Source organism: Ciona intestinalis, chromosome 14, assembly GCF_000224145.3.
Source record: "Ciona intestinalis chromosome 14, KH, whole genome shotgun sequence".
In the NCBI taxonomy this organism is placed as follows: Eukaryota; Metazoa; Chordata; class Ascidiacea; order Phlebobranchia; family Cionidae; genus Ciona; species Ciona intestinalis.
The window spans coordinates 4,146,040-4,171,790 of NC_020179.2; the positions used below are offsets into that span (position 1 = coordinate 4,146,040).

A 25,751-nucleotide genomic window follows, 5' to 3' on the forward strand; every position below is an offset into this window, starting at 1 on the left:
ATACATGGTGACTCGTAAGCTGGCACGAGGTGTTAAACCCGTGTGATAACGACTGTCGTTTTCCGGCCATGCGAGTAAGTTACATTCCATTCATTCATTCATTCATTCAAAGGACATATTTGCAGCAAAGGTATATATATATATATAATATATATATATATGGAAATGAGAAAAGAAGACCCTGCTGAGCTAAACACTTGTCCACCCCAGATATCGGGCAATACATTGAGAGGACAATGTTATTAAAACCGACAAAATACTATGTTAATGTCTGGAATTCTTTACCCAAATAATACCAATATTAATCACAGGCATTATGTTAACCAGCATAATTATAATACATTACCATTGGTCTAGTATCTACAATGTACATGAAGTCTGAACTTTTAGTTTTTGATCTTCGAATCAAATCAACATAAGCTTCATCTTCAATGGATCGTGAGTTTAAACCAGCCATGGGTTGACTGCATCTGGGGGAAATAATTTAGTTATTTGACTTTTTCTGTACTGCAGACATTTACAGTGAGGTAACAGGTATTAGTGGACCTGGGTTTTAAGATTAATTGGCCTATTAAGAACTTGGATATCACATGATCTTAACTTGCATATTTTACAAAAGGTGTAACTTATATACTCTATAGCATCAGCACAGATAGATTAACTTTAAAACAAGCCAAATTCAAGCACTTGGGGGATGGAAATGCTGGAAGTTTTCCCAGTGGGTGGGTGAAGGTGTTTACTTTAGGAATTTTACCATGATGGGCTTACCTCACAATTACAGCATCATTTTTATGCAGATAAGACATGACAGGCAATCTACGTTTGCTTCTGAATGCCGCGCTTCCCATCATTAAGGCTGGAGTCGCAAGGGAAGGAACACAAACTAACTTGGGATAAGTATCGCATAAACCTGAGGTATACAGTGTTGCTTGTTATTTAGGAAGTAGGAAAAGTTGGTATCTTGCTTAGGAAGATTTATACCAACTTGAACGTAGGATAGAAGGTTAACATTTTAATACATGAGGGGGAGGTCCAATGGTGTGGCATGCCATGGACTTAAAATTGAGGTCAGAGTTGGCCATTACTGTGCCATTAGAGACCTTGGGGTTGGAGAAATGTTTGATAAGTGTTAAGATTGTATATTCGGATAGTTAAAAGTTGTGCATGATTCAGAAGATTGTATGGTTAGGTAGTTAATTCCTGAGAAATAAAGTGATAAACCACTGTAACTTGATTATTAGTAAAACAAAGTCTTACCAAACTCGTTATTTATTCTTGATATTTTCCAATATCTCGTGGGCAACCCCATTTGTAAGAAATCATTGTTCAAACTAAACAAGTCCCAACCCTCCTGTTGTTTAAGATTCTCTGCTCGTGGGTTGTATGAGAACGCGTATAAATCCTCAAGGGTTTCTGTGGAAAAAGATGGAATCTTAGGGTACATGCCTGCATGGGATAACATGGCACAACATTTTTTAAAACAGGGGTGATATCATGTGCTTTAGCAGCTTAAACACAAGTTTTACACTATAAAACAACTTTAACCTGCTGTTGGGCTATATATTTAAGAGAACTAGATGCAAAGTTTATTGTAGTTGCCCCCATAATCAATAAAGTATCCAGTTTGCCCACCAAAACTTAATAGTCGAAACCAGTCTATTCAGATGTTATTCTAGAGGCATACAGACTACAGCAGTACAGCACAAACATTGGCAATTTCAAGTTGTTTAAGCCGTTACAATGCGATAAGTATTAAATATTCATGAGAACAATGTATGTGACTTGGTGTACCACATAAACAATTATACAACCAATTTGTTTTGGACAAGATTAGCAGGAATGGAAACGCTAGGTCATATTGTAACAAAAATAGATGCTGTCCAAATGTGAAAGAGCTAGCATGTTAAAACACGTTGCTCTATAAAGTCAAATCTATATGTAATATTCAATGTGGTGAACTTATTGAATGAATTTATTCAACTTGGCACAAAATGCTTACTTTTATAAGTATGTAACTACTAGCATGGTGTATCAGTATGATAATAACATGTAACATTAACAATAAAACATGGCATGTAACATTAACATGATATATATAATAAACCTGGTTTTGACAGCTTTAACAACGATGAATACAAATCATGACAATCTCGTTCTTGTGAAATGAGGAAGATGAGAACTTGAAAGGTTTTACATCTGAAGAAAAATAAACATTTATAAAAACAGTTTTAGTATTACATGTTCTACAATACACAAAAATTTACATAAGTAATGGCTTAAATCTGAACTTAAAGCAAGTTTTTAAATAACAGAGGAGTGTTCTACAGTACAGAAAATTTTTATTTTTCAGTTTTTTAACAATACCTTAATTATGGTAAATAGTAAGTACTTGGGGCAATGGGTCAAATCTGACCTAAATCCTAGGTCTTCAGGGACCTCACGAACATAAAATAGAAATAGTAAATGCTACAGCTAGGACTATCTAATAATTTAGGTTTATTATTTACCTTAATTTTAATGCCGAACCCCCTTGAACAATGCTTGGTTTATCAATGTATTGAATATGTGTGTGTACGAGCCATGTTTCGTGCTTAGATGCGGTATCAATGAAGATCAAATGGGATGCAGTGAGATAGAGAGTCCCCTCTACTGAATTACGGGTGTTTTGTTCAATAAGGCGGACATTCTCCACCTGCAAAAAGTAAATATTAAGATCTATATATGTTTATGCTGATTATGTATAAACTTTGGATTGTCTGATGCAACTTATACAATGTGGCTTGATACACCTCATGTACACTGTCAGGTTACAACAAGAATGCTTCCCTTTACTTATAAACATACACCAGCAGCTGATGACCCATTTGTAACACAGCACTTCCATTCTATATGGGTGAGGTCCTACATTGAGGCATGTCATGTGACCTGAGTTTTAGCAACAGTAGGCTCATTCTCCCAACACACATCACTTAAAATATATGCTTATTCGATACAATGCATGTAGCAGAAAGACATACCCGTTAAAAATATGGACAGCAGGTAGCAAACAGGCCTGCTCAAGAAAGGAAATACACAACAAAAATGAACTTATGTAATGTAAATACGAATACCTTTGGTGTTTTAATGAATTCCATTGCAGCTTTTAACTGAATGACGAATATCCAAGATACCTCACGATATAGTAAAGGTTTATCGCCGCCCTGCTCACCAGAAAAGGCAGATATTCTTTGTTTATTCCTTATCTTTTTATCATAAACAAACGTGTAACTAGTATTACTTAGCTGTACTGACAACTCGTGGTAGGAGTAGTTTAATTTAGGAAACCAACAAGTGGCGCTACAGAGCATACATTAAATATACGTTCAAATGAGTAAAAAAATAAGTATATATATATTTTTAATTTGGGGTTAAAACAAAAGTTACCCTCAAAGTTTATTAATCATTACAGAGATGAACAAACGAGTCAAGCATGTCAAATATAAAGGAAGCATTGGTGATCACGTGATCTCAGCTCAAATTTGACCTGTACATCACTACGTAGGTTAGAATTCACTGTAGAAAAAAATAAGTGGACATAAATTTGTCATTCGGGTGCTAGTGGTCTGCTATTGACTGGTAAGTTTGCAGAGACAGTTGTTTTCTGACTATAGATGTTGCGCAAGATTAGTTGGTTTAGTAATGTACCGTAAGTACGCGTAAGGTAGTTATTTTATTATGCCGTTTTTGTTACATTATGAAAAAATAATTTTTTTAACAGTTTTGTGCGTGTTTGCTACTACAGGTTCCTCGTTTTTTATTTATTTAAAAATCTGTTACAAGCGTCATGGCATCAACTTTAGTTAAATCTGTAACTCGACGTCTGCCGTTATTTTTCGCTCGAAATGGTTACGCAACCTCAGCCAAACCCGCCGTTCCCGAAACTGAAGAACAAAGAATCTGCACCATGATTCCTGGGGATGGAATTGGACCAGAGATCTCAGATTCGGTAATGAAGATCTTTGATGCAGCTGGAGCGCCAATCTCCTGGGAAGAAAGAAATGTGACAGCAATGAAGGGGCCTGGAGGAAAATGGATCATTCCAATTGAGGCTCAGGAATCTATTAATAAGAATAAAGTTGGTTTAAAAGGACCTCTTGGCACTCCAATTGCTGCTGGTCACCCATCTATGAATCTTCTGCTCCGAAAAACATTTGATCTTTACGCGAATGTGAGGCCATGTGTGTCATTGGATGGATACAAGACTCCATACGATGGTGTGAACTTGGTGACCATAAGAGAAAACACTGAGGGGGAATACTCGGGCATAGAGCACGCAATTGTGGACGGCGTGGTGCAAAGTATTAAGCTTATAACTGAAGAAGCTTCACGTAAAGTTGCAGAGTTTGCGTTTNNTTACGCCCGCAAGAATGCGCGTAAAAATGTCACTGTGGTCCATAAAGCCAACATCATGAGAATGACGGATGGCTTGTTCTTAAGATGCTGCAGGGAAACTGCTGAGAAGAACAGAGACATCAAGTTCAACGAGATGTATCTTGATACTGTGTGTCTTAACATTGTACAAGATCCATCTCAGTTTGACGTCCTCGTGATGCCAAACTTATACGGCGATATTTTAAGTGATCTGTGCGCTGGTCTCATTGGTGGCTTGGGAGTTACCCCAAGTGGTAACATTGGTGCTAATGGAACGGCTCTATTTGAATCTGTGCATGGTACGGCACCAGATATCGCAGGGAAGGACCTAGCTAACCCAACTGCGCTTCTGCTTTCTGCCATAATGATGCTTAGACACCTGGGGAAGATGAATTACGCTGGTAGGATCGAGCAGGCTTGTTTCGACGCGATTAGAGAGAAGAAATCGCGCACTAAAGATCTTGGGGGTGACGCCACATGCTCAAAGTTCACAAATGAAGTTTGCCTCAGAGTAAAAGATTTGTAAACTCCATAAAGTTCATGTTATCTTGATTACTGTGACCTCTGTAACTTGTAGTTCTACTTATTTCTGCTCTGTCCACAATGCAGTTGAAATAATATACAAAATGTTCAAATTGCACCATAGATAGCTTTGATATTGCCAGTTTGTTTTTGTTGTCAATATGGTTCATTTGCTGCTTCATTGTTGATTACAAACTGTTTTGTTACATCATCGTGTTTTAATTTATAAAATATCCGAGATTTGACAAAAACAGAAACGAGAAAAACTAAATAACAAAACAGTTTAAATTTAGCCTCTAAATAACAAACCAACAAGTCTGATATTTAAAATGGTTTCATATGGCCACTAATTAACAGGTTAAAAGGTGCATCTATAATGTGCTAATGCTTTCGATTTGAAATAATCAACACGTAAATCAAAATGCTAAGTTTAGTAGAATTTTACGTAAAACGCATATTATCCCATAACAAGTTATTTATAAAAGAAGATAAAATAAGGACCGATCTTAGTTACACAGAGATTAAAAACGGCAACAAAATATGATGGCCAGTTTATAAACTAAGATGTGCAGTTGAATTGGTATTGAAGTATCAGTTGCTTTAGCTACTGATTAACCCCTTAAAATTGCTTTAGCTACTGTTTTAACCCCTGGCTAGCGATATAAAAGTAGGCGCCATTTGGTTAAAGCCTACAACAGTGGTTTACAAAGCCTTTTGACTTTTATTGTAAAGGTTTAAATAAGAATATATTCTTAAAAGAATGGATGGAAATGTAAATTGTAGTTTTGGAAATAGGGTCGCCTTTTGCTATATTAATTTAGTATTATTTAGTTTAGGGGACAAAGTTTAAGAAACACTAACTTAAAATGTGTAAGTGTCATTCCCGGGCAGTTTGCTTAGGATTTCAATTACATTGCACGGTAATTAACGTTGCTAAAATATAGTTAGTTGTACATAGGATACATAAGGCACATAAAACGAAGTGCATTTATTGCACTTAATAAATACTATTATTGTGCATATTACATTCTTGGGTACACCACGTTATCTCTTTGATCGTGTATCATCTTCTAGCCAATCCTGGAAATAAATTTTTCTTTGTTTAGAGGTTATCAACTGTACATTCTCAACACAAAATAAAAACAATGTAAATATTTCACAATACATGTCATATTTATCATAAATTCTTGTTAGTTACTGAAAGTTTCACATCAAACAGTTTGAGTGGTTTACTTGTGGCAAGAACTGATAAGGCAATTAAGCATCAAACATTACTAGTGTTCACTTATACATGCAGTTGTTGCAACAATTACATTTCATTGAAGTCATTTGCGTAACACCATCGCCAATAAATACGTTAAGTGAAAAAGCAAATCACATCAGGATCAAATGATTAATTATCCACCAACTGATTATGAGCATAACAATGCAGATTATGACAAACAATGATGGAAAACGATAAACCAAATTCTTACTTCGTTGTAACGCCATGCAATCACTTCAACTTTTCTAGAAACAAACAAATGATGTGAGAACATGCGTTGATTATTTATCTAAGTTAGTTAAATGGTTAGGTATGTAAAGAACTAGGGGTTCAGGGTTCAAAGCTCACTGTGGTTAGTTTGGTTTGAGATTTGTGGAGAATAGATAAATTAAACATATTTTTTTGTTGCAGTTGTTATAAGCTTATGATTTTCATAACAATTTACCTTCAGAAATAAAAAATAATGCTGATTTTATCAGGACCATTGTTTTCTATGCCATAAAAATTACCCATAACAAAATTTAACATTAATTTTTACACCAGAAGATCAGAACTTGGGAAATATATCTGGTCTATCTAAATGATATCGGACTATTGTTAGCTTAAGTGTAAACTAAGGGTAAAAGGTTCAAGGCTCACTGCAGTGGCATATTTGGATGATTCTACAAAGTGAGAACCTTTATAAATTAAAGTGAAATTGTAATGATTTTTGTTAAAATTAAAAATAGTGGCAGCTTGACAGCAAGCATGAGGTCTAAGACACCTCCCGTACCCCAAGATATAATACACACAACATGCAAGAGATACAAATATCAACTTACTGGTGGTAGTTTATGTCTTTCTAATATCCGCTGTGCTTCATCCTGGGGATATTGCATCAACACAACAAGGACTTTAGCCATGGTCTGTAAGTAGGGGTGTCAGCTAAGTGGATTCTTTTTTATTTAATCTTGGGATAATATCCATTCTTAAGCTCTTGGTTACATATATGCATGGAGATAATAAAAACTGATGCACTTACAAACAGACGTATACAAAACACACAAATAAGCAGAGCCAAAGTATATTGCATTCACCACATTATTCAATGAGGTTACCTATGTTTGACAGCTATGAGTGTAACTGTATTTTAACAATATCACCCCGGAATTTATTAAAAGTTCACAAACGTGACACCTGTGGTCAGATTTTATTAGAAATCCAAACACATTGATGCCAACTACACCATCATGACCCCACCTTTCCTTCTGACCCCATCATATACTCGTACAATACTTGACGTAAATATTTCACTCTCTCGGGGTCAGCAAGATGTGAATTCAACGACATCCTTGTCTTCGCTTCTTGCAAATAATTTGAGATTTCTCGCTCTCGCTGCTGTGTTGAGGCAAGAGACTTCGATAGTTCAGTAACTTGCTCCTGTGGTTGGGTGTTAAGATTCATATAGGCGTAATTTAACTTGAAATATTTCCAGTATGATTCATAGTTTCAGTGCCAGCCGTAAACCAACACGTTGGAGATTAAATGATTGTAACTTGTGTATAGTCGTTATACCACAGTTGTTCTGTTTCATAAACCTCTTGGTTGCTTACGAGTTACCAAGTATACAACTTATTTATCCTTGCATAGTGAGAAAACGACAGTCGTGATAACAGGTGTGTCGTGATAACATGGGTTTTTACCTCGTTCCACTTACAGGTTACCACGAAAAACTACACATAACATTCCGAAAATCTTCTGTTCACAAACACAAGAAACCTGTAGTAACTAAAGATGAAACAGAGTACCCATGTTATAACGACTATCCATGCTGCGCCATTTAAGGATAAATAAGTCACATTCATTAATTTATTCAAAATATTACCGGTAAAATCTCATGCATACAAACACAATAAACCTGTAGTTGAACAATGGTATGTTCCATCCCTGTGTCTTGCAATTTCTTCTCAGCAGTTAGCGCTCGATAAGTCGCTTTATCGACTTGCTCCGACATCTCATACTCCCTCTTGTGGATCTCATTCTCGTATCTACAATCGAGGAAAAACTTGATGAATAATTTTTTAGATTAAAAAACATTTTTACCCAGTTTAAAACATGCTTAACACATGTTTGAACTTGACAGCAAGCATGAAGTGTGTTAACAGACCATATGTAAAACAAGACACCAATGTTATAACTAGACAGCACAAGACATGTAAACCCCAAACAAACGCATGTTATACCCCACCCTTGAATACCAAATACATTCCAACACTACTTACTTTTCCACGGTATCCTCAAGTCGCTTCTCCAACTTTAACATATCCTTCTGCAGTTGCATTATCTCCACATGGTGTTGCTCACGCACCAACTTTTCACCAGATTCACATTTCTCGGTCACATTCAATATCTGGACCTGATGTTAAAGTGACAAGTTACTCTATCTGATATGTAAGCATAAAAGTAAATTATTATACAAAGAGAAACAATACATATTTAAACATATAAAATAAAGGAAAGCTCTTACATCTCCTGTTGCCTACTGGTAAGGTCCATGTGGCAACACCCTGGGTGTTGGGATAATTTGCAAACTCTAGCCTAAGTCTCAGGTCCCCAGGGGTGATTTGGTATATGACCTTCCCCCCGTATAGTAGAATAGAAACACCATTATACTACTATAGAAACACCATACCTGAAACTTTTCTTCCATCTTCGCCTTCTCCGTCTCATACTCCTTGACCAACCTTTTCACCTTCTCCTGGTTCTCCTCCTCCTTGCTCCTCATCCTCATCTCAAAGTCCTCCTGCATCTTCTTCAACTCACGATCAAGCTCCACAGAGGAATCATCGACCGCTGAGCGAGAAAGAGCCTCCACTTGTTTCTTCGTCGTTTCAACTTCATCTGGAAAGAAAAGCAGGTGAGGTCGTACAGCATGGCATATCATGGGACTGGAGATTTGTACCAGAGTTGGCCCATTACCCCAACACTGTATATGCACATTCTTCTTTATATGGGTGAGGCCCTACAGTGAGGCATGCCATGGGACCTGGGATTTAGGCCAGAGTTGGCCATTACCCCAATATTGTATATGCACATTCTATTCTATATGGGTGAGGTCCTACAGTGAGGCACGCTATGGGTCCTGAGATTTAAGCCAGAGTTGCCCCACTACCCCTACACTGTATATGCACATTTTATTCTATATAGATGAGGTCGGACAACGAGGCATATCATGGGACTGGAGATTTGGGAAGAGTTGATCCATTACCCTGATACCAAGGGTGCTACAACCCATTAGTAACAGGGTTAAAACAAAGCGTTATACCCAAGGGCAGCTTCAACGATTAAAACATAACTTAGAGCTTGGTATGTTTGGTTTTGTTGCAATATCCATACTCTTAATAAACTCCATTTTTTGTCCCATAGAAAATTATTTCCAATCCACCCACCCCTCAATGCTTGTTGTTGTTCGTTGCTAACAGTAATTTGCTTATCGAGCTCAACTTTTAATTTTTCACGACTTTTTTCCAATTTTTCCATTCGTTTCTTGCAAGTTTCCAGCTGGATAAAGTAAAGACATCTCATTGTAAGAATAAAAAAATGGAAATCCTAAAACAAAGTCAAAATATGACAAATTTATCCACCATAAACCTTTTGTCAAAGTTACAGAAACACATTTGGACGCAGTTATTTTAAATATAAACAAAAAAATAGCCCTCCAGTGTTGCGAAATATACCTCCAGTGTTGCCGATTCTTTTTCTTGAATCTGTGTTTCCAGTTGAGTTTCGCTTTCATTTTTCAACTTTTCCAAATCTGAGTTTAGGACTTCAAGCTGGGCTGAATAACCTGAAGTAATGGATTTAAAACTTATTATTACCCAAACCAAAGGTCAGTGGATCAAATCCCACCCATGGCAGGTATAATAAATACTCTGAACAATTTAATGCACACAGGCTGGTAGTAGTATGGGCTATAAGAACTGATGTGTATTGGCCTGTAGTTTCGAAAGTGTCAGTTTTAAAGTGATTTTTTAACCGATGTTGAATTGTTATAGAGTTTTAGTTTTATGACATCACAACCCACTTTCTCTCTCTTTCTCCCACTCCGTCTCTTTCTCCTCCATGTTTCTCTCTTTCATTTCCTCCTTTGCGAGCCGCTCCTCACACATTATTCTCCTGCTTCTCTCTTCTTTTATCGCCACCTCATAATTATTTTTCTCCTCTTTCATCTTTTCTTCAACCTCTTCGAGTTTCTGACGCGCTTCACTGAGCACAGCCTACATAGAAAACATATAAATTATTCAAATTTTATTTTAAACCTAAAATCACAGTGAATTTAATGTTAAAAGGTGGGGTAAAGCTGCATTTTTTACTTAACTTTAAAACAAAGCCAAACTCAGGCATTTAGAGGTTGGGAATGCAAGAAGTTTTACAACTTTATTAATAAACTAAAATCCCATCAGTTTTATCATACTAAAAGAAAACAAAGTTTAATATACTCAGAACTATGACTGACAGCTATGGCACTTCTATCCATGACTCCGTGGCACCCCACCACATGGCTTCGTGCCATGGAACCTCCCACATGCCACACTTCCAAGCCACCCACCTTTACATCATCAAGATGCTCCTCATGTTTTCTCCTCTCCTCTTTATTCTCTTCCATTATCCTAACAACTTCACTTTTCTCCTAAAGGAAAAAACAGTTTTGAAGGAGAAAACATTAATTAACGTTTTCTCTGCCATACTATGGATATTAACGTTTTTATAAGATAAAAGCAAATTAATAGAATAAACAGAGAAATATTCACAGCAGAAAACTTACTTTTTCAACTTCTTGCTCAAGCTTTTCTTCCAGCTCTCTTATTTTCTTCTCCAATTCCTCTACATTCTTATTCTCTTCCATTCTCTCACTTTTCTCTTTCTCTTCTTCACTCCTAAGCTCCTCCAAGGAGCGAAGTTGTTCCTTAAGAGCGAGGTTCTGATCGTTAACTTCCGCAATCTTTGTTAGTTTCTCTTCAAGTTGAGTTCCAAAAGTTTTTTTAATCTGTGTAAGTCGTTGCTCTGCCTTTTTCTTTAAATCGTTCATCTGTCAAAAACAACGAGATAAAAACATGTTTTTTATTCGAGTAAGCCAGAGTCGTCCATTATCCCAATACATTTGTTCAACTGTATATAGATGAAGTCGTGTCGCTGGGCACGCCAGAGGTTGGAACTTTTTGTAGAATTTAGGCCACAGTTAAATAAAACCACTTATTTAACATCTCAACCTTTTAAAACTTTTTTTGTGTTAATGGGTTATGTCTCAATGTAGGATCTCACCCATATTGTATAGAACACAATGTGTTGAAATAATGGGCCAACTATATGCATAAATCCCATATACCATACCAGGCTTAACTGTATCTCACCCATATAGAATATTATAAACAACTAATAGTCTACCTTGGTCTGGTGTTCATTGTTGAGTTTCTTGATTTTTTCTCCCATTTCTTGATTCGCTGTTTTTGCATCATTTGCTTTCATTTCTAAATGATAAATATTCTGTTATACGATAGTGTTTATATAAGTGAAATTAAATTTGACCATCACTTTAGTATATTGAGATAATCTTTTAAACAGTCAACAAACCAATACCCTTGAAATGGTTGCACCACTTTTTACAGTTTATATAAGTTATGTATCTCTTCCATTCTCAGTAGGCCATGAGATGTATGTACATATATATATATATATATATATGGCAGTTTGAGATTACACAGTAACTTATTCATTTTGCTAAACCCAACTACACCCATTGAATGTGAAGACACCTTATGTATCTATTTCGCCACACCACAACAACACATACACATTACAACACAAACCTTTCAATTCTTCCAACTCAGTTTTCAATCGTTGACTTTCCTCACCCAATATTTGCGACAGAGCGACCGATTTCTCGTGGTCACGCTTCAGCGCTTCACTGTTGTCGTTAGCGCTAGTTACCGCGGCGATTAATTCGTTGTTTTGCTTCTGTAAGTAAGTAGTTGTATTATGACATAACAAGTTGAAACAATTAACCATTATTACACACATCTATGTGGATTATGATCTAATACATTCTACAATTATGAGTAATTTAAATCATATGAATATTTCATGATTTCTTTTCATGATTTATGAATTTTCCAGAATTCTGCTGTTATTACTACCAGACATTACATAAAACGTGGGTAAATACCCTTTGTGTAAGTTCTATATGTTCCTTTTTACCAGAAAAGCTATTCAATTCTAATATTTCTTTAATTTTATTTACATATTTCATTAAATTACCTGCAAATTATTATTTGCACTCTCTGCTGCCTCTAGCGATTGTTTTAAAGTCGTAACTTCTTCCAACAAACCGCTGGCTTTTGATTGGTTAACACCAAGTTGCTCCAGTGTTGCCTTCAGATTATTTTCAAGATCAGTGTTCTCGGATAATTTTGTCTAAAAGAACGTAACAAAAAGTGTATTAGGAACAAAACTATAAATTCTGAGTGGTTATATATGAATATAGTAATCCAAAAATTAAACCAAAGCTTTTCTAAACCAATTACTTTTAAAGTTACATTTCATCTAAATTTTACAATAACAGACCAACAGTCATAACAGTCATTCTGCTGTCCTAAAACTGCAGTGGTCGACCTGCCAAGTTAATAAAAGGTTACAACTTGGAGTTTGGGTATAGGGCTAACTTATTGGTTGTCTTGTAATGTTTAATTAATGAGGCGTAGAAAATTCAAGGGTATGCTCGCCCACCCTGTCACCTCAGATTGGGTGCCTACAACGCTACAACCTACACTGTATGTTATGAGCCTACATTATAAATCTCTCTGTTACATAAATTCATCCACCTGCAGAGCTTGATGGGTTTCCTCTATATTCCTCCTGTGCTCCTCCTCTCCCACTCTCACTTTCTCCAACTCCTCCTCCTTGCTCCTCAATTCCTCTCGGAGTTCCTGCATTGTCTCTGCTGCCTTCTGGTGGCTGGAACTTGACTCATCAAGTTGGGTCGACAAATCTCGGAACGAATCTTCAGATTCATTTAATTTCTTTTCAAGAATTTCGATTTCAGAAGATTTTGAAGCAATTTCCTCAAAAGCCTGAACAAAAAAGTTTATTTAACTTTCTGTGCATTGATGATGGACCAAGTTACTGTCTGGATACTAAACTCATGATCAGCAGATGTTTTAAACAGTAACTTGGTGAATACTGAATAGTAACCTCTTTTACACTGATGATGGACCAAGTTACAGTACAGATACTAAACTTACAGTAAACATCTGCAGACAGTAACTTGGTCCATCATCAGTGTAAAAGAGGTTACTATTCATCAAGTTACTGTCTGAAACATCTGCTGATCATAAGTTTAGTATCCAGACAATACACCAACTTGTTTCAACTTCATTCCATCTTCAGCCACGCTTCCGTCCATCTTATAAAACTTTTCCTTTAAAACTTCATGCTCTGCCGTCGTCTCTTTTAACTTGGAATGTAATTGGGCGATTCTTTGTTCCGCCTGAACGAACATGGATACGGCTTATTGAGTTTATATAATTATATGATTGGGAACTCTAATTAGTTTCTATGTGACTGAAACCCAACAAAGCTAAACAATAACGCTAACTCACATGTCCCGACAATACTATTTACGGAAAATCGTAGCAACTAGCAGCATTAAAAAAATATATATATATATAATATAAAAAAATACATTTAAAATGAAACTGCGTTCTCTAGTTTTAAACTTAGACATCACAACCTTCCATTATGACATCACAATCTTTCATCATGACATCACATCCCTCCATCATGACATCACAACCCTCTATTATGACATCACACCCACCTTTTGTTTAAGCTCTGTATACTTTCCCTTCCACATCTCCCTGATGCTGGCCATCTCATCCTCGTGATCTTTGCTCATCTTGGATGTAAGAGCTTCCTCCTTATCCGATCTCTCCCTCTCAAACCTCTCCTCCAAGGATTTCTTCTCCTCCTGGAAGTTGGAGACCAACGAAGACCGTTCAGCTTCAAACTCTTCTTTCAAACGGACAACCAAAGCTTCTCTCTGTGGTGCAAGTTGAATTTAGTTTTAAAAGTTTTTAAAAAGTACAAGGAATAAACATGGGGAGTTTGTAGGTGCTCAATAATAGAAATAATAGAAATTCTATTTTACAAGGGCGAGATCCTCGGTAAGGCACACCTGAGACCTGGGATGTAGGTCTATTACACCAACACACAAGGTGCTGCTATCTAGACCTTCCTGTGTCAGTTTATGGCTACTTAGTAATATAGATTCTATTTGAAAGCAGCTAAACCATTCCGCAACCATATATATCACTTTGCTATATACACTGTGACTCTCACCACCTTTATTTGAACAACCCACATAATTACCTCCACACAGTCACAACCCACCTTAGATTTGAACTCTTGAACCTTTTTACTCCAAGCTTCTTTATATTTGTTGATTTCTGCCTCGTGTTCCGCAACTTCTTCCTCAGATGACTTAACAACCGAAGATAATTCATCTTCCGTTGACTTCAGCTTCACTTTCAACTCATTAACGATGTTTTTAAGCGACACGACATCACCAGTACTCTCCTGAGCCGCAGTTTGTGCAAGTTTCAATTCTTCCTGCACACCAGCAACCTTCTTCATAAGATCATCTTTCTCATCTTTAAGCTTGGTATTAACATCCGCAAGCTCCACTACTCTTCCCTCTAGTTCCGAACTTTTCTGAGCGAACTCCTGTCTCACTTTATCCCACTCTTGAATATGTTTCTCCAAATCTTGTCGCGTTTGATCCAACTCTTGGTCCCGCCTGCCCGAAACTTCAGAAGCTTGCGATAAATTCTCATTCTGTTTCTTCAACTCCGAACTAACTTGGTTCAAATTCAGTTCCAAACTTTCAATTTTCGTATCCTTTTCCGCCACCTTTGCATTAGAAGTCTTTAACTCTTCCCTAAGCCCAACCATTTCATTTTCACATTCAACCAACTTATTTTCCAAGCCAGATTTCTCTGTAACCACATTTTCAAGCTGAGCAGCAAATTCTGACTTTTCAATGTTAAATTTTTGTTGCAATGCTTCTTCCAACGCATTGAGTTTTTCTTTCAAAGTATTTTCAAACTGTGCATGAAGATCTGACTTCCCAGCTTTAATTTCCAATTTTATATTCTTTATCTCGTCTTCCTTTTGCTCTAAATCGTGGTGCATCTTGTTTTCAAACTGTTCCTTTTCAACTTCAAATTTATGTTTCAACCCAACCACCATTTTTTCATATTCTTTCTGTTTGCTTTGTATTTCTGAAGCCAAATTTTGTGTTTTTAGTTTCTCTTCTTCTAAGACTTTCTGTGCTTCTTGTAAAGCAGATTCTGATTCCTTGATTTTCGATTCTTGTTCGTGCAACACTGCATTGTGTGATTCCACCAGTGTTGCCAGCTCTTTTTCCTTCTCACTGAACTTCTGCTCAGCATCATGTATTTTACCCTGTGTAAAAATAAATTGCATCATTGCTTTTACATTGAAGAAATATGACAGAATATAACCTAACTGTAACACTGAATAAAAAAGTCTTCTACAAAGTCCTATGTTAAGCTTCTTATGTTTAAAACAATGAACAAAGTGACATGGCATCAATACTCAACCAACTCAGGTAAAACTTTCACGTCTTGTAGAATATCAATAGTCATAATTCCATACGAACTCTAAAAGTGGCTGTACAGAGTGTACGGCATGTGAATCCGGCATGCGAAGTCGTATGCAAACCCATTACCGAGTTCCGCATACGGCAGCGAAATTCCGACAAAACAGAGAAAACCGACAAATTCCGGATACTGTGTACAGTCACCTTAATTTTTATGGGCCTGTAGCCCAACAAAGCTAAACAATAATGCTAACTGATATGTTCTGATAAAATTTACAGAACATCATCGCAGTATTAAAAAATAAATATATATATATATAGTATAAAAATACATTTAATGGCCTACTACTATGATGTTCTGATTATCCACAACTAATCAGTCATACCTCCAAGTCATGAACCATTTTCCCCATCTTTTCATTCTTCATCAAAACTTCTTTTGTCTCGGACCCCATGTTCGTAACCATCTCATCTACTGCCATCTTGTGGTGGGCTTCCATCTCCGCAAGTCTCGCTTGAGCGACTTCATGTTGCTAAAATATTAATTCAATATTGTAACTACAAAGTTTTAGGGGTAACAGACCTTAATCTGGCTAAAATTACAGGTACATGGCATGCCTCGCTATAGAAACTTGTCCATATAGAATAGAATGTGCATATGCAATGTTGGGCTAATGAGCAAACTCTGGTCTAAATCCCAGGTCCCATGACATGCCTCACTATAGAACCTTACTCATATAGAACAGAATGTGCACAATGTTGGGGTAATGGACCAACTAACAATACTAATAAACCAAAAATCACCTCAGCAATTTTTATTTGCGCGGTTTTCAATTCCGACTTGAGATTTTCTATTATTTCTATGTTTTCCTCCTTTGCTTGATTTTTCTCGGCAACCAGTGTTTGATTATCTGACTTCAGTGTTGCCACTTCGTTTTCAAATTCAGCCTTAAAAGTTCAACACAATACTCAGCAAATTTAATTGTGCAACACTGACTTATATAAAAATATGAAAATAAAAATGAAATGATGTAATTTCCAAACAAGTGTTTGGTGTTGGTGTAATGGGTCAACTCTAGTCTAAATCCCAGGTCCCACAGCATGCCTAGCTGTTGGACCCCACCCATATAGAACTGAATTTGCATATACAATGTTGGGGTAATGGGCCAACTCTGGAATAAACTTCAGGTCCCTAGCGTGTATTGCTGTAGGATCTCAACCACGAAAATTTCAAACAAAAAATTATTTTTTAGGTTCCTTACAATTTTTAGTCTTGCTTGCTCTGCAGCATCCTCTAGTGTTGATATCTGTTCCTTCGTAGCGTTCTTGAGTTGCAAAACTTTATCGCGATGTTTTTTAAGTTCATCTTCCAATACAACAGCTTTGTCATTTGCTTCACCTAACTCTTGTTTTCCTGGAGGTTCCAATATATATATATAATATAGTAGAGTAGGAAAAGATGGAACACCATTCTATATTCTCTTTTCAAAGAATTATTAAACTGTATCTTTACGAGTCCCATAGACCGCTGTTATTTGTTCAAAACACGGTCAGGATATTTGTATATTATTATGTGCTAAAGGTGTCCCGTCTTACCCTACAATACTATATTAACAAACATCTATAATAATACCATTATCAAATTAACATATGAATGTTAGCAAACTATATATGATATGAGACAGCTATGCTTTCAAGCTGCAAAGGTCAGTTACAGTGTATAACATATATTACAATCGAATACTAACAAACAAGGCATAATAATACCCTTGCCGATACGTTATGATGTTACCCAAGCTATATGCTATAAGAAATCTATTACTTGGCAATAAATGTTATTACATATATTGTTGCCAGGAATATCGCAATTAACGCCCTACAAAAGTCAATCTTTTTAACAAATGAAAACCAACATAGTAAAGCACCAGCATCCAGTTTGGTATAATGTATAATAATAGTGATAAAATATCCTTATAGATCAACATTAAAATAACAACAACCAATTACCTGCTTGGATTTGTGTTTTAGAATTTTCTGACAATTCCTTCAGTTCTTCCATTGTCTTGTCATATTCACCCTGAAGGTGACTCAGCTGTTCTGACAACGAGGCTCGTTCCGCTTGAAAGGTTTTCAAATCTTCTTCTAATTTCGATTTTTGTTTTTCTTCGGATGATACCTGGGAATATGAAATATGTTGTTACTCGACAGTGAGCATGAGGTGTATGAATCCACCATGTATGTCTGGTTTACAACTAAACAGTAAGCAGAAGGTGTATGAACATATTACACATTTTCAAACCTGTGTTTCCAGTTGAGATATCTTCACAGCTTGCTGTTGAAACAAAATCATTTTTTCACTGGCATCACTTTCGTTTCGTTTCCGAATCGAATCCAGTTCCTGGGCGTGGCGTGCTTCTGTCTCCTGAATGGTCAATTAAATCATTATGACATCACACACAAGGAATTTTAGAACACAAACAAAGTATTACTTGTTTCATTTTGTTCCATTTTGTGTTAATTTCAACAAATTTCTGTGAATTATTTTGTTCGATTCCATTCATTTGTATTTCAAGGTCCTTGACTTGCGCTGCCAACTTATTCTCCCATTCTTGGTTAACAGCCTCCACTAACTGCTTGTGAGATTTCTCCATTTCCTGCCATATGTGAAGGGTTTTTGTTTAGCCTTAGGGTTTGTTAAATTAGTACAAACAAAAAGCCAAAATATGCTAAAGGGTTAGTGGCTTTAGGCGATTAAGAACTGCCAAACTTCAAAATGTATTCAATGTTCTATTTTATATGGGTGAGGTTCTACAGTGAAGCATGCCATTGGATCTGAGATTTAGGCCAGAGTTGGCTCATGATCCCAACATTGTATATGCACATTCTATTCTATATGGGTGAGGTTTTACATCATGGTTCAAGCCATGCCATGGGACCCGGGATTTAGACCAGAGTTGGCCCATTACTCCAAGATTGTATATGCACATTTTATTCTATATGGGTGAGGTTCTACAGTGAGGCATAACTATGGGACTGGAGATTTAGTCCAGAGTTGGATCATTACCAAAAGGTTTAAAAGAAACCTAATCACAAACATCCAAACCTTTAATTCTTCATCTTTTTCCCTCATCTTCACCTCCAACTCTTCTTTGATCTTCTCCCCTCGATCTTTCTCCATCTTTAACTCCCTGAGAGCAACATCCAGTTCCTCCTGTCTCTGATAAAGAAGATCTTGCATGGCATCATCTTGTTTAGACACGGCAGCCATCTTGCTTAACTCTCGCTCTTCAATTGCGAGCCTGAGTTCTGTTTCATGTTCCGCATTCAACTAAACAAATTTGAGTGATGGGTTAGCCATTTCCTTTGAGATATTGGGTAAACTTTGATGAAAAATCCAAGGTCGTATACTATAGCATGGCATGCTGCAGGACCTCACCCATTAGAATAAAATACGCAAACGTTCAGTATTCAACATTTATTCTGTTACTTTCTCTACCAGGCATAAAGTAATATGTATTTTTGGCAATTGTTTAAAACATTTATTTTTAACCTGTTTTATTTTTTCTTTCATTTCTCTCTTTTGTTCAACTAAAACATCTTCGTGTTGCTTCATTTGTTCTCTCATTTTTTCATCATGTTCACTTCTTAGATTTACTTTATCCTGTAACAATATATATTATGATGTAATAATGATCATTATGACCAAAGTTCTGTTAAACAACACCCCAAACATAATCCTTATTCTCACACCTGTTCATATTTCTCCTCCATTTTTCTCATTTCCTCCTCGTGCTCCTCTTTGACATGGTTGAGCGATTCCTCTTTCTGCTCCTGAGCAATCTTCAACTGCTCCTGAGATTGACGCTGCCACGAGAATGTTTCATTTATTTACAACCCCCAATGGATCAGGGGGACAAATACAAACATTAGCAGTAAAGTTTATACACCAATCACCATAATTTGAACAAGAGTCTACTTTAAGTGCAGAAGAATACACATATTTTTTGATAAGTTTTAATACAAACATAACAGCCTATTTCAATTGATCAAAATTGTCTGTATTTTCTAACATTTCAGTTTTGTTTTTAAAACAAAACATAAGAAACTGAAGATAATTATTATATGTATATTGACTGTTATTATTGGTCACAAATTACTGTGTTTTAACCATAATTTGTGTGTTTTGAACATACACCATGCTGTGCTCTTATACCGCTTCAGTTTCACCAAAAAAATAAAATGAACAGCAAACCTGGTCCCAGCTCACAGCACAACATGCAGGCGCTGAACATAAAAAGAACTTTGATTAGAAAATCATCTTTATAACATTAACAAACTTAAACGTGCAACCATGCAAATTAAGAACAATTATGTGTAACATCTAAGTGACTTTTGGCACAATGTATGTTGGTACAACGTAACTTCTTATTTACATACCATTTTTCGGGTTCAAGAGAAAAATTTGTTATAAACTAGTTTGAAAAACAACAATATACTTGGGTAAATTTTAATGATTGACACCTTTGTATAGAAATAATATACAGTCATAGGCACCAAACCTGGGGTGGCAGGGTAGGCGTGCTAACCCCAGAACTATAGTATAGTAATCAGTTAACACCAGGAATCAAAAAGTTAGATTTGTTTTACAGAAATGCACGCCTCTCCCTGCCCATTTTCAAAGTTTGGCACCAGTATATCCATCTTTGTACCACAATCGCCATTATATTGCAACAAAATATAAATAGCACATAATATGACATCACAACACCAACCAATGCAACATAAATGACAATTATGACATCACAGTCACCTGCATGAGCTTAAGGACCTCAGCTTTGCCTCGCGAAACATCAGAAACAAGAGTTTTTCTCTCGTCGTCTAACGCAAGTTCTACCTTCGCTATTTGCTGCTCCATACTCTCTCTAGTGGCCTCGGCTTCTTCAACAATCTTCTGTTTTTCATCTTCAAGATTTTTTACTTCAGTTAACGCAGATTCCAACTTATCCGAGAGGTTACGACTCTGTTGAACAACAATATCTATTGTCATATCCCTAATAAAGCTAAAATACAAAAACTAAAATGGAAATGGTTACTTGGTGTTCGTTACAGATCATTTGTGTTATAATGACTGTTGTTGCTCTGCAAGAATAAATAATTTCCATTCATGCATTTAATGCTTTGTTCTTAATTGTGCAGCTTGTGCTGAAAACTTATAGCATTACAAAAGTGGTTGCAACAGTCTTCACTAGTATAAAACTTTGTTGGTAAATATATTGTTTTGTGATTATTCTGGGTGGCACCAACTTATAATTTCTGCATCAAACAACCATCACCTGTTCTTCCTTCTCAGTCTCAACATTAAGAAGTTGTTCCTGGAGTTGTTGGACCTGTTGCCGAAAGCCATTTAACTGGAAACCAATAAAATCACTTTAAAAAGTCTCGCAAAAAGGACTTATTTACTTTGGTTGTATTCCCTAAAAAGCTTATAAATATAAAAAATATAAACCAAGTTAGGCACAAAATTAAATGGCAGACCAGAACTAATACTGTTGTACAAAACAAAAGGCCAATTCTGGTCTGAATCTTATGGCGTGCCACGCTGCGGGACCTCACACAGAGTAGAATGGAAGATCTATACTTAGTGTATAACTTTCACCTCGCCATCCTTGGCTTCCATGGCTTCATGAGTTAAACGTTTAGCTTCAGCGACTGCCATCCCCTTGTCTTGTTCAAGTTGTTCAACCACTGACTTAGCTTGCTTGAGTTGCCGAACCAACTTAGATCGTTCTTCAATGTTGTTTTGCTGGAGAAAGAGAGTTAAAGTAGCTGTTATTATTGTAAACCAAGTGGTCAAATTAAGACACGCATTTAAAAGATTGTTGGCATTTAAAAAGTGACAAAAGGCCCAACTTTCCCTAGACCAGACAATTACACTGCTTTAACTGAGTGATCACTAATGGCTTGTAGCACCCTGGATGACAGAGGTAATAGGCTATCTCTGGCGCAAACCTCAGGTTCACCAACGTAAAATAGAATATTAGCAATTAACAGAACCCCACATAAGAACGCACTTATAAATTAATTTGAAACCAACGATATATTTGGGATAAAGTGACACCTTTGTATGAAACATATACATCTATAGGCAACAAACCCAAAGTATCATTTTTCATAGAAATGCGTGACTCTGAATTTTAAAAAGCATTTCACAATAAAACAAATCCCACCAACCTTAAGTTCTTCTATCATCTCCATCTTCATATTAAGTTCACTTTGTAATGTTCTTGTTTGTTCCTCTGACTCTTTAAGAGCAACCTCCAGGGATCGGACTTTATCATCACCCTTAGGGGCATCACTCTCACCCACCTTTAATAACTGGATCTAAGGATACAAAGATGTTAATATCAGTAAAATCTACATGGCAGTACTATTGGTGTTTCAGGACAACCCTGGTCATAGATGTGCCCCGTCACTCTTATAAAATCCTATCTTTATAGAATAAAATCTCTATTATTAAGTGTCTATAAACAGCCTCAGTGGGGTCTAGATGGTGGCACCCTGGGTGTTGGGGTAATATACCTACATCCCAGGTCACAGAAGTGCCTTACTGAAGACTACACCTTTAATACAATAAAAATCGATGAAAATAAATGTTTTACTGTCTCATTGGGATCTAGATGGTAGCAACCTGGGGCAGTGGGGGCTATTGATCCCAGAGATTCACAAACAATTACACACCCACCTGAGTTTGCAACACTTCAATCCTTTGTTCTTTTTCTTCCAGTGAAAAAGTTAATTCTTCCTCCAAATGTTTCTTTGCTTGCTTGTCTAAATCAGCAGCCTATTGCAAAGAATAAAAACATAAACTCATTAATTTGGCAACAATAATAGCATTTGTAAGCATTTCATGTCTACTCTATTCTTTGTGGCAATTGTGTCCTAGGATTTAGGCCGCTTTTACTAGGATTTTAAATGGTCCTAGGATTTAGGCCACGGTTGGCCTATTACCCCAACAGCCGGGTGCTTTTTGTTGGGGTAGTGAGCAAACTCTCGCCCAAATCCAGGTCCCTAAGCCTAGGCATACTATGTAGTCGAGCTTGGCTGTAAATATTACGGTTTTATGGCAGAGTTGGAAAGTTTTTTGCCCCTTGTACAAAATGGTTTGTGGGTTTAAAGATCGGGGACTGGAGTAAACAAACACATCTGGTTTATAAACATGAATTCAAATTCAAACCTCTTTCATTTCTTGTATTCTCCTCATGTTCTTGTCTTGCATTTGTTGCATCACAACTTTCATTTTTTCATTGTCCTTGAGTGTTGTTTGGAAGTTGCGAACCATCTCACTGTACTTCTCACGATATTTGTGGAGCGTCTTCTCAAGTCTGTGGAGTCAAAACATTGAAGTGTGTCATAGTGTGTCAAAACATATTAGTGTGTTGCATATAATAGTGTGGTCATGGTGGTTTTCAACCCTTTTTTTGGTTTGTAGCACTTTCAAGAGACACTTAACACTAATAGGACTGCTCCATCAATAAAACAACCAAGCTATATCTGTTTTAACGCGTTTACATCTGTTAATTTTTCACCAATTCCTCATTTTAGATGCAACCGGTTAGAGTAACTTCATACAGCATGTTAGTTTAGTATAATACCAGACAGCAACTCAGTAAAATATCTCAACAGATATGATTACCAACAATAGTTTCACCAATAGACATCTTATTAAACATGAAGTCACCTGAATACTTTATTAAGTAGTTGATCCTTGGTGATGCTGTTTACATCAATTGCATTATGATCACCAGAAGAAGCCGGATCAGGATGCGGGCTCTCGCTTGGATGGGAAGAGTCCTGGGAGTAAATGGGTTGTAATGATGTAGCTTGATTTTGAAGTATTATTATTGAGTGTCTATAAACTGTCTCAGTGGGGTCTTGATGGTAGATGTTTGGATAGACCTAAATCCTAGGTCTCAAGTGTGCCTCACTGCAGACATAACCCTTATTGATAGAATCTATATTATTGAGCGTCTGTAAACTGGCCCAACAAAGTCTAAATGATAACACTTTGAACCATTAAGAAATAGTGTTGCATCTCAGGTCAAAGGTGAGCTTAAATAACGCAGCATATATCTTAAAATACCAGACTCACATTAGCTTGATGACCACTGTGGTTCTGGTTGACATTTTTATTCGGAGTATTTGTCGGCTTGATATCATCAACGAGCGAGTTGATCGATTCTCGACTCTCGTTTAACTTTGCTGCCATCTAGTGAAAAAAGTAGGTTGGGGTAAGATGGTCCATGTTTTAGTTTAGTAGGTTAGGGAAAAATAATTCATGTTTTCTTTCACTTTTATTGTTTTATTAGGTAGTAAGGAAAGAATATTTACAAAATGATATATCGGTATCCCCTAACTCCTAAAGATTGTTGCTAGTTGTTAAAAACACAATCAGGAAACATGGAATGTTAATCATTATTCATGTTACGTTTTAACTTCTAACGGTACCCATCTTTCCCTGCAGTAATATTAATATATTTAACGCTTCATAGCTTGTTGTGAGTAATTAATTACAGGAAAATTATAGATTATTAAACAATAGACACCATTGTGTTTTAACAATGAACCTTATACCTTATTATGATACATACCTGGTCTTTTAATGGAGTTAAAAACTCGAGTCTTTTAAAAAATCCACCAGCAGCAGTTGGTTGGTTTGGAGTTGATGTTTCATCTTGGTCACCTTTGGTCGTTTCTTCTGTTGTTTTCACTGGTGTTTCCGGAGCACCTGTGTAAAAGGTTGGTTTGAAAAATTAACTTAAAAAAACTCCTAAAAAATAAGTTTTTAAGAAGAAACTCAAGACAACAATTGCAATTTCACACGCTAAAAAAGGAATTAACAAGAAATTAAATAGCAATAAACGGAATATGCAACTTTATTTAAATAAAAAGCTGGCAAAACACTTTTGTTACAACGATTGTTATCACACTGCCACGCTAAAATAAATAACCTATGAGTTACAGTCAGTCAAACTTAGTAATTACATTGAAATGTTTATAACTTAGTTACTTACCATTATCTTGAGGAGTTGGTTTTTCAGGTTTGGTTGGTGTTTGTGGCGTAGCTTGCCCACCTTGTCCTTTCGCATTCTAATGAAGAAATATATTTAGAGGAAAGAAGAAACTTATGCATGGTTGCCATTTCCTCACCCATAGTTGTGTTGCTAAAGCTATTGCAGTGTGTAAATAAGCGGACATTACTTTTGGATAGTTTGGTCATTTATATCCTCATGGGTGCAAACTTGAGGGACTTATCCACGGTTGCCACACATAAGCTCACAGTTGAGTTGCTGAAGCTATTGCCGTGTGTGGATAAGCAGACATGACATATTGACTTACTCTAAGTTTATCAGGCCAATGGCTGCCATTTAAAAAATTCAAGCATAGTGCATACATTATACTAATTACTGACATAATAGTAATAAGCACAAATGCAAGTATCTCAACTACCAAGAAAAATGGTAGGATAGCCTACACATGCCAGTGTTTTAACTTACATTAGTTTTTACAGCTGGGGATGCAACAGGTGTTGTTCTTCTGCTGTCGCTTGCAATGCGGTCTTTTAATCCTTTAAACATTGCACAACTATTATTCTATATACATTGGGGGAAACTGGTTGACCTAATAAAAATATAAAATGTAAATATACAACGCTAAACAATAGTGGGAATTGATAATTTTTAAAAGGAAACATTTTACAAAATTCTGAACATGACATTACAAATAAACAAATTACAATAGAAAAATGTAAATTTCAAAAGTTGTCACATATAAGTTGTAGACACAGTGGGAAACAAATAGAAGTATAAGGTATAGGCTATGATCTAAACTTATTCATACAGA

At 36.3% G+C, this 25,751-nt stretch overlaps 3 protein-coding genes across 6 annotated transcripts in view; 1 reads left to right on the forward strand and 2 right to left on the reverse strand.

Moving 5' to 3' along the window:
- LOC100186111 (myotubularin-related protein 8-like) overlaps window positions 1–3,309 on the reverse strand; it is a 9,114-nt gene extending 5,805 nt beyond the window's left edge. The window contains exons 1-6 of one of the 2 annotated variants that reach the window (XM_026837567.1): window positions 3,111–3,309; window positions 2,508–2,692; window positions 2,105–2,196; window positions 1,258–1,413; window positions 769–910; window positions 347–470 (exon numbers count right to left, since the gene is read on the reverse strand). In XM_026837567.1, the coding sequence (XP_026693368.1) occupies window positions 347–470; window positions 769–910; window positions 1,258–1,413; window positions 2,105–2,196; window positions 2,508–2,692; window positions 3,111–3,134 (723 nt within the window). In that variant the 5' untranslated portion in view covers window positions 3,135–3,309. The remainder of the gene's footprint in view (window positions 1–346; window positions 471–768; window positions 911–1,257; window positions 1,414–2,104; window positions 2,197–2,507; window positions 2,693–3,110) is intronic. The other variant, XM_009862610.3, reaches the window with a different exon arrangement.
- Window positions 3,310–3,757: 448 nt separating this feature from the next.
- On the forward strand, window positions 3,758–5,140 carry LOC100177499 (isocitrate dehydrogenase [NAD] subunit alpha, mitochondrial). The gene has a single exon (XM_002130331.5). The coding sequence runs from the start codon at window positions 3,824–3,826 to the stop codon at window positions 4,934–4,936; it is 1,113 nt and encodes a 370-aa protein (XP_002130367.1). The 5' UTR covers window positions 3,758–3,823; the 3' UTR covers window positions 4,937–5,140.
- A 208-nt stretch (window positions 5,141–5,348) lies between these two features.
- Window positions 5,349–25,544, reverse strand: LOC100175920 (golgin subfamily A member 4). 3 transcript variants are annotated; one of them, XR_003396562.1, is made up of 40 exons: window positions 25,406–25,544; window positions 24,923–24,998; window positions 24,500–24,636; window positions 24,001–24,117; window positions 23,590–23,702; window positions 23,086–23,233; window positions 22,594–22,692; window positions 22,083–22,232; window positions 21,508–21,654; window positions 21,185–21,259; window positions 20,662–20,871; window positions 19,602–19,715; window positions 19,402–19,512; window positions 18,955–19,179; window positions 18,341–18,505; window positions 18,151–18,273; window positions 17,859–18,027; window positions 17,114–17,265; window positions 16,656–16,799; window positions 16,238–16,384; window positions 14,621–15,694; window positions 14,049–14,270; window positions 13,593–13,718; window positions 13,054–13,302; window positions 12,491–12,646; window positions 12,043–12,190; window positions 11,621–11,703; window positions 11,001–11,264; window positions 10,785–10,865; window positions 10,260–10,452; window positions 9,913–10,022; window positions 9,625–9,736; window positions 8,868–9,076; window positions 8,458–8,591; window positions 8,094–8,223; window positions 7,436–7,615; window positions 7,018–7,101; window positions 6,408–6,441; window positions 5,557–6,012; window positions 5,474–5,526 (listed from the first exon to the last, which is right to left on the reverse strand). XR_003396562.1 is itself a non-coding variant. In XM_009862611.3 (38 exons), the coding sequence occupies exons 1-38, from the start codon at window positions 25,484–25,486 to the stop codon at window positions 5,977–5,979; spliced, it is 6,210 nt and encodes a 2,069-aa protein (XP_009860913.1). In that variant the 5' UTR covers window positions 25,487–25,544; the 3' UTR covers window positions 5,349–5,976. The 3 variants fall into 3 exon arrangements, 2 of the variants coding, with proteins under 2 accessions (XP_009860913.1, XP_018670352.1); XM_009862611.3 differs by lacking the exon at window positions 6,408–6,441 and having other exon boundaries at window positions 5,349–6,012; window positions 20,746–20,871; XM_018814807.2 differs by lacking the exon at window positions 6,408–6,441 and having other exon boundaries at window positions 5,349–6,012.
- Between the last annotated feature and the right edge of the window lie 207 nt (window positions 25,545–25,751).

What these genes read in the sequence shown, in the direction of transcription:
- LOC100175920 (XM_018814807.2), bottom strand. Translation starts at nt 25,486, where the DNA reads ATGTTTAAAGGATTAAAAGACCGCATTGCAAGCGACAGCAGAAGAACA. An exon ending in GAATACAAGAAATGAAAGAG is followed by an intron (nt 22,693 to 23,085) that starts GTTTGAATTTGA and finishes TCTTTGCAATAG; the next exon opens with GCTGCTGATTTAGACAAGCA. An exon ending in AAACCCATCAAGCTCTGCAG is followed by an intron (nt 12,647 to 13,053) that starts GTGGATGAATTT and finishes ACGTTCTTTTAG; the next exon opens with ACAAAATTATCCGAGAACAC.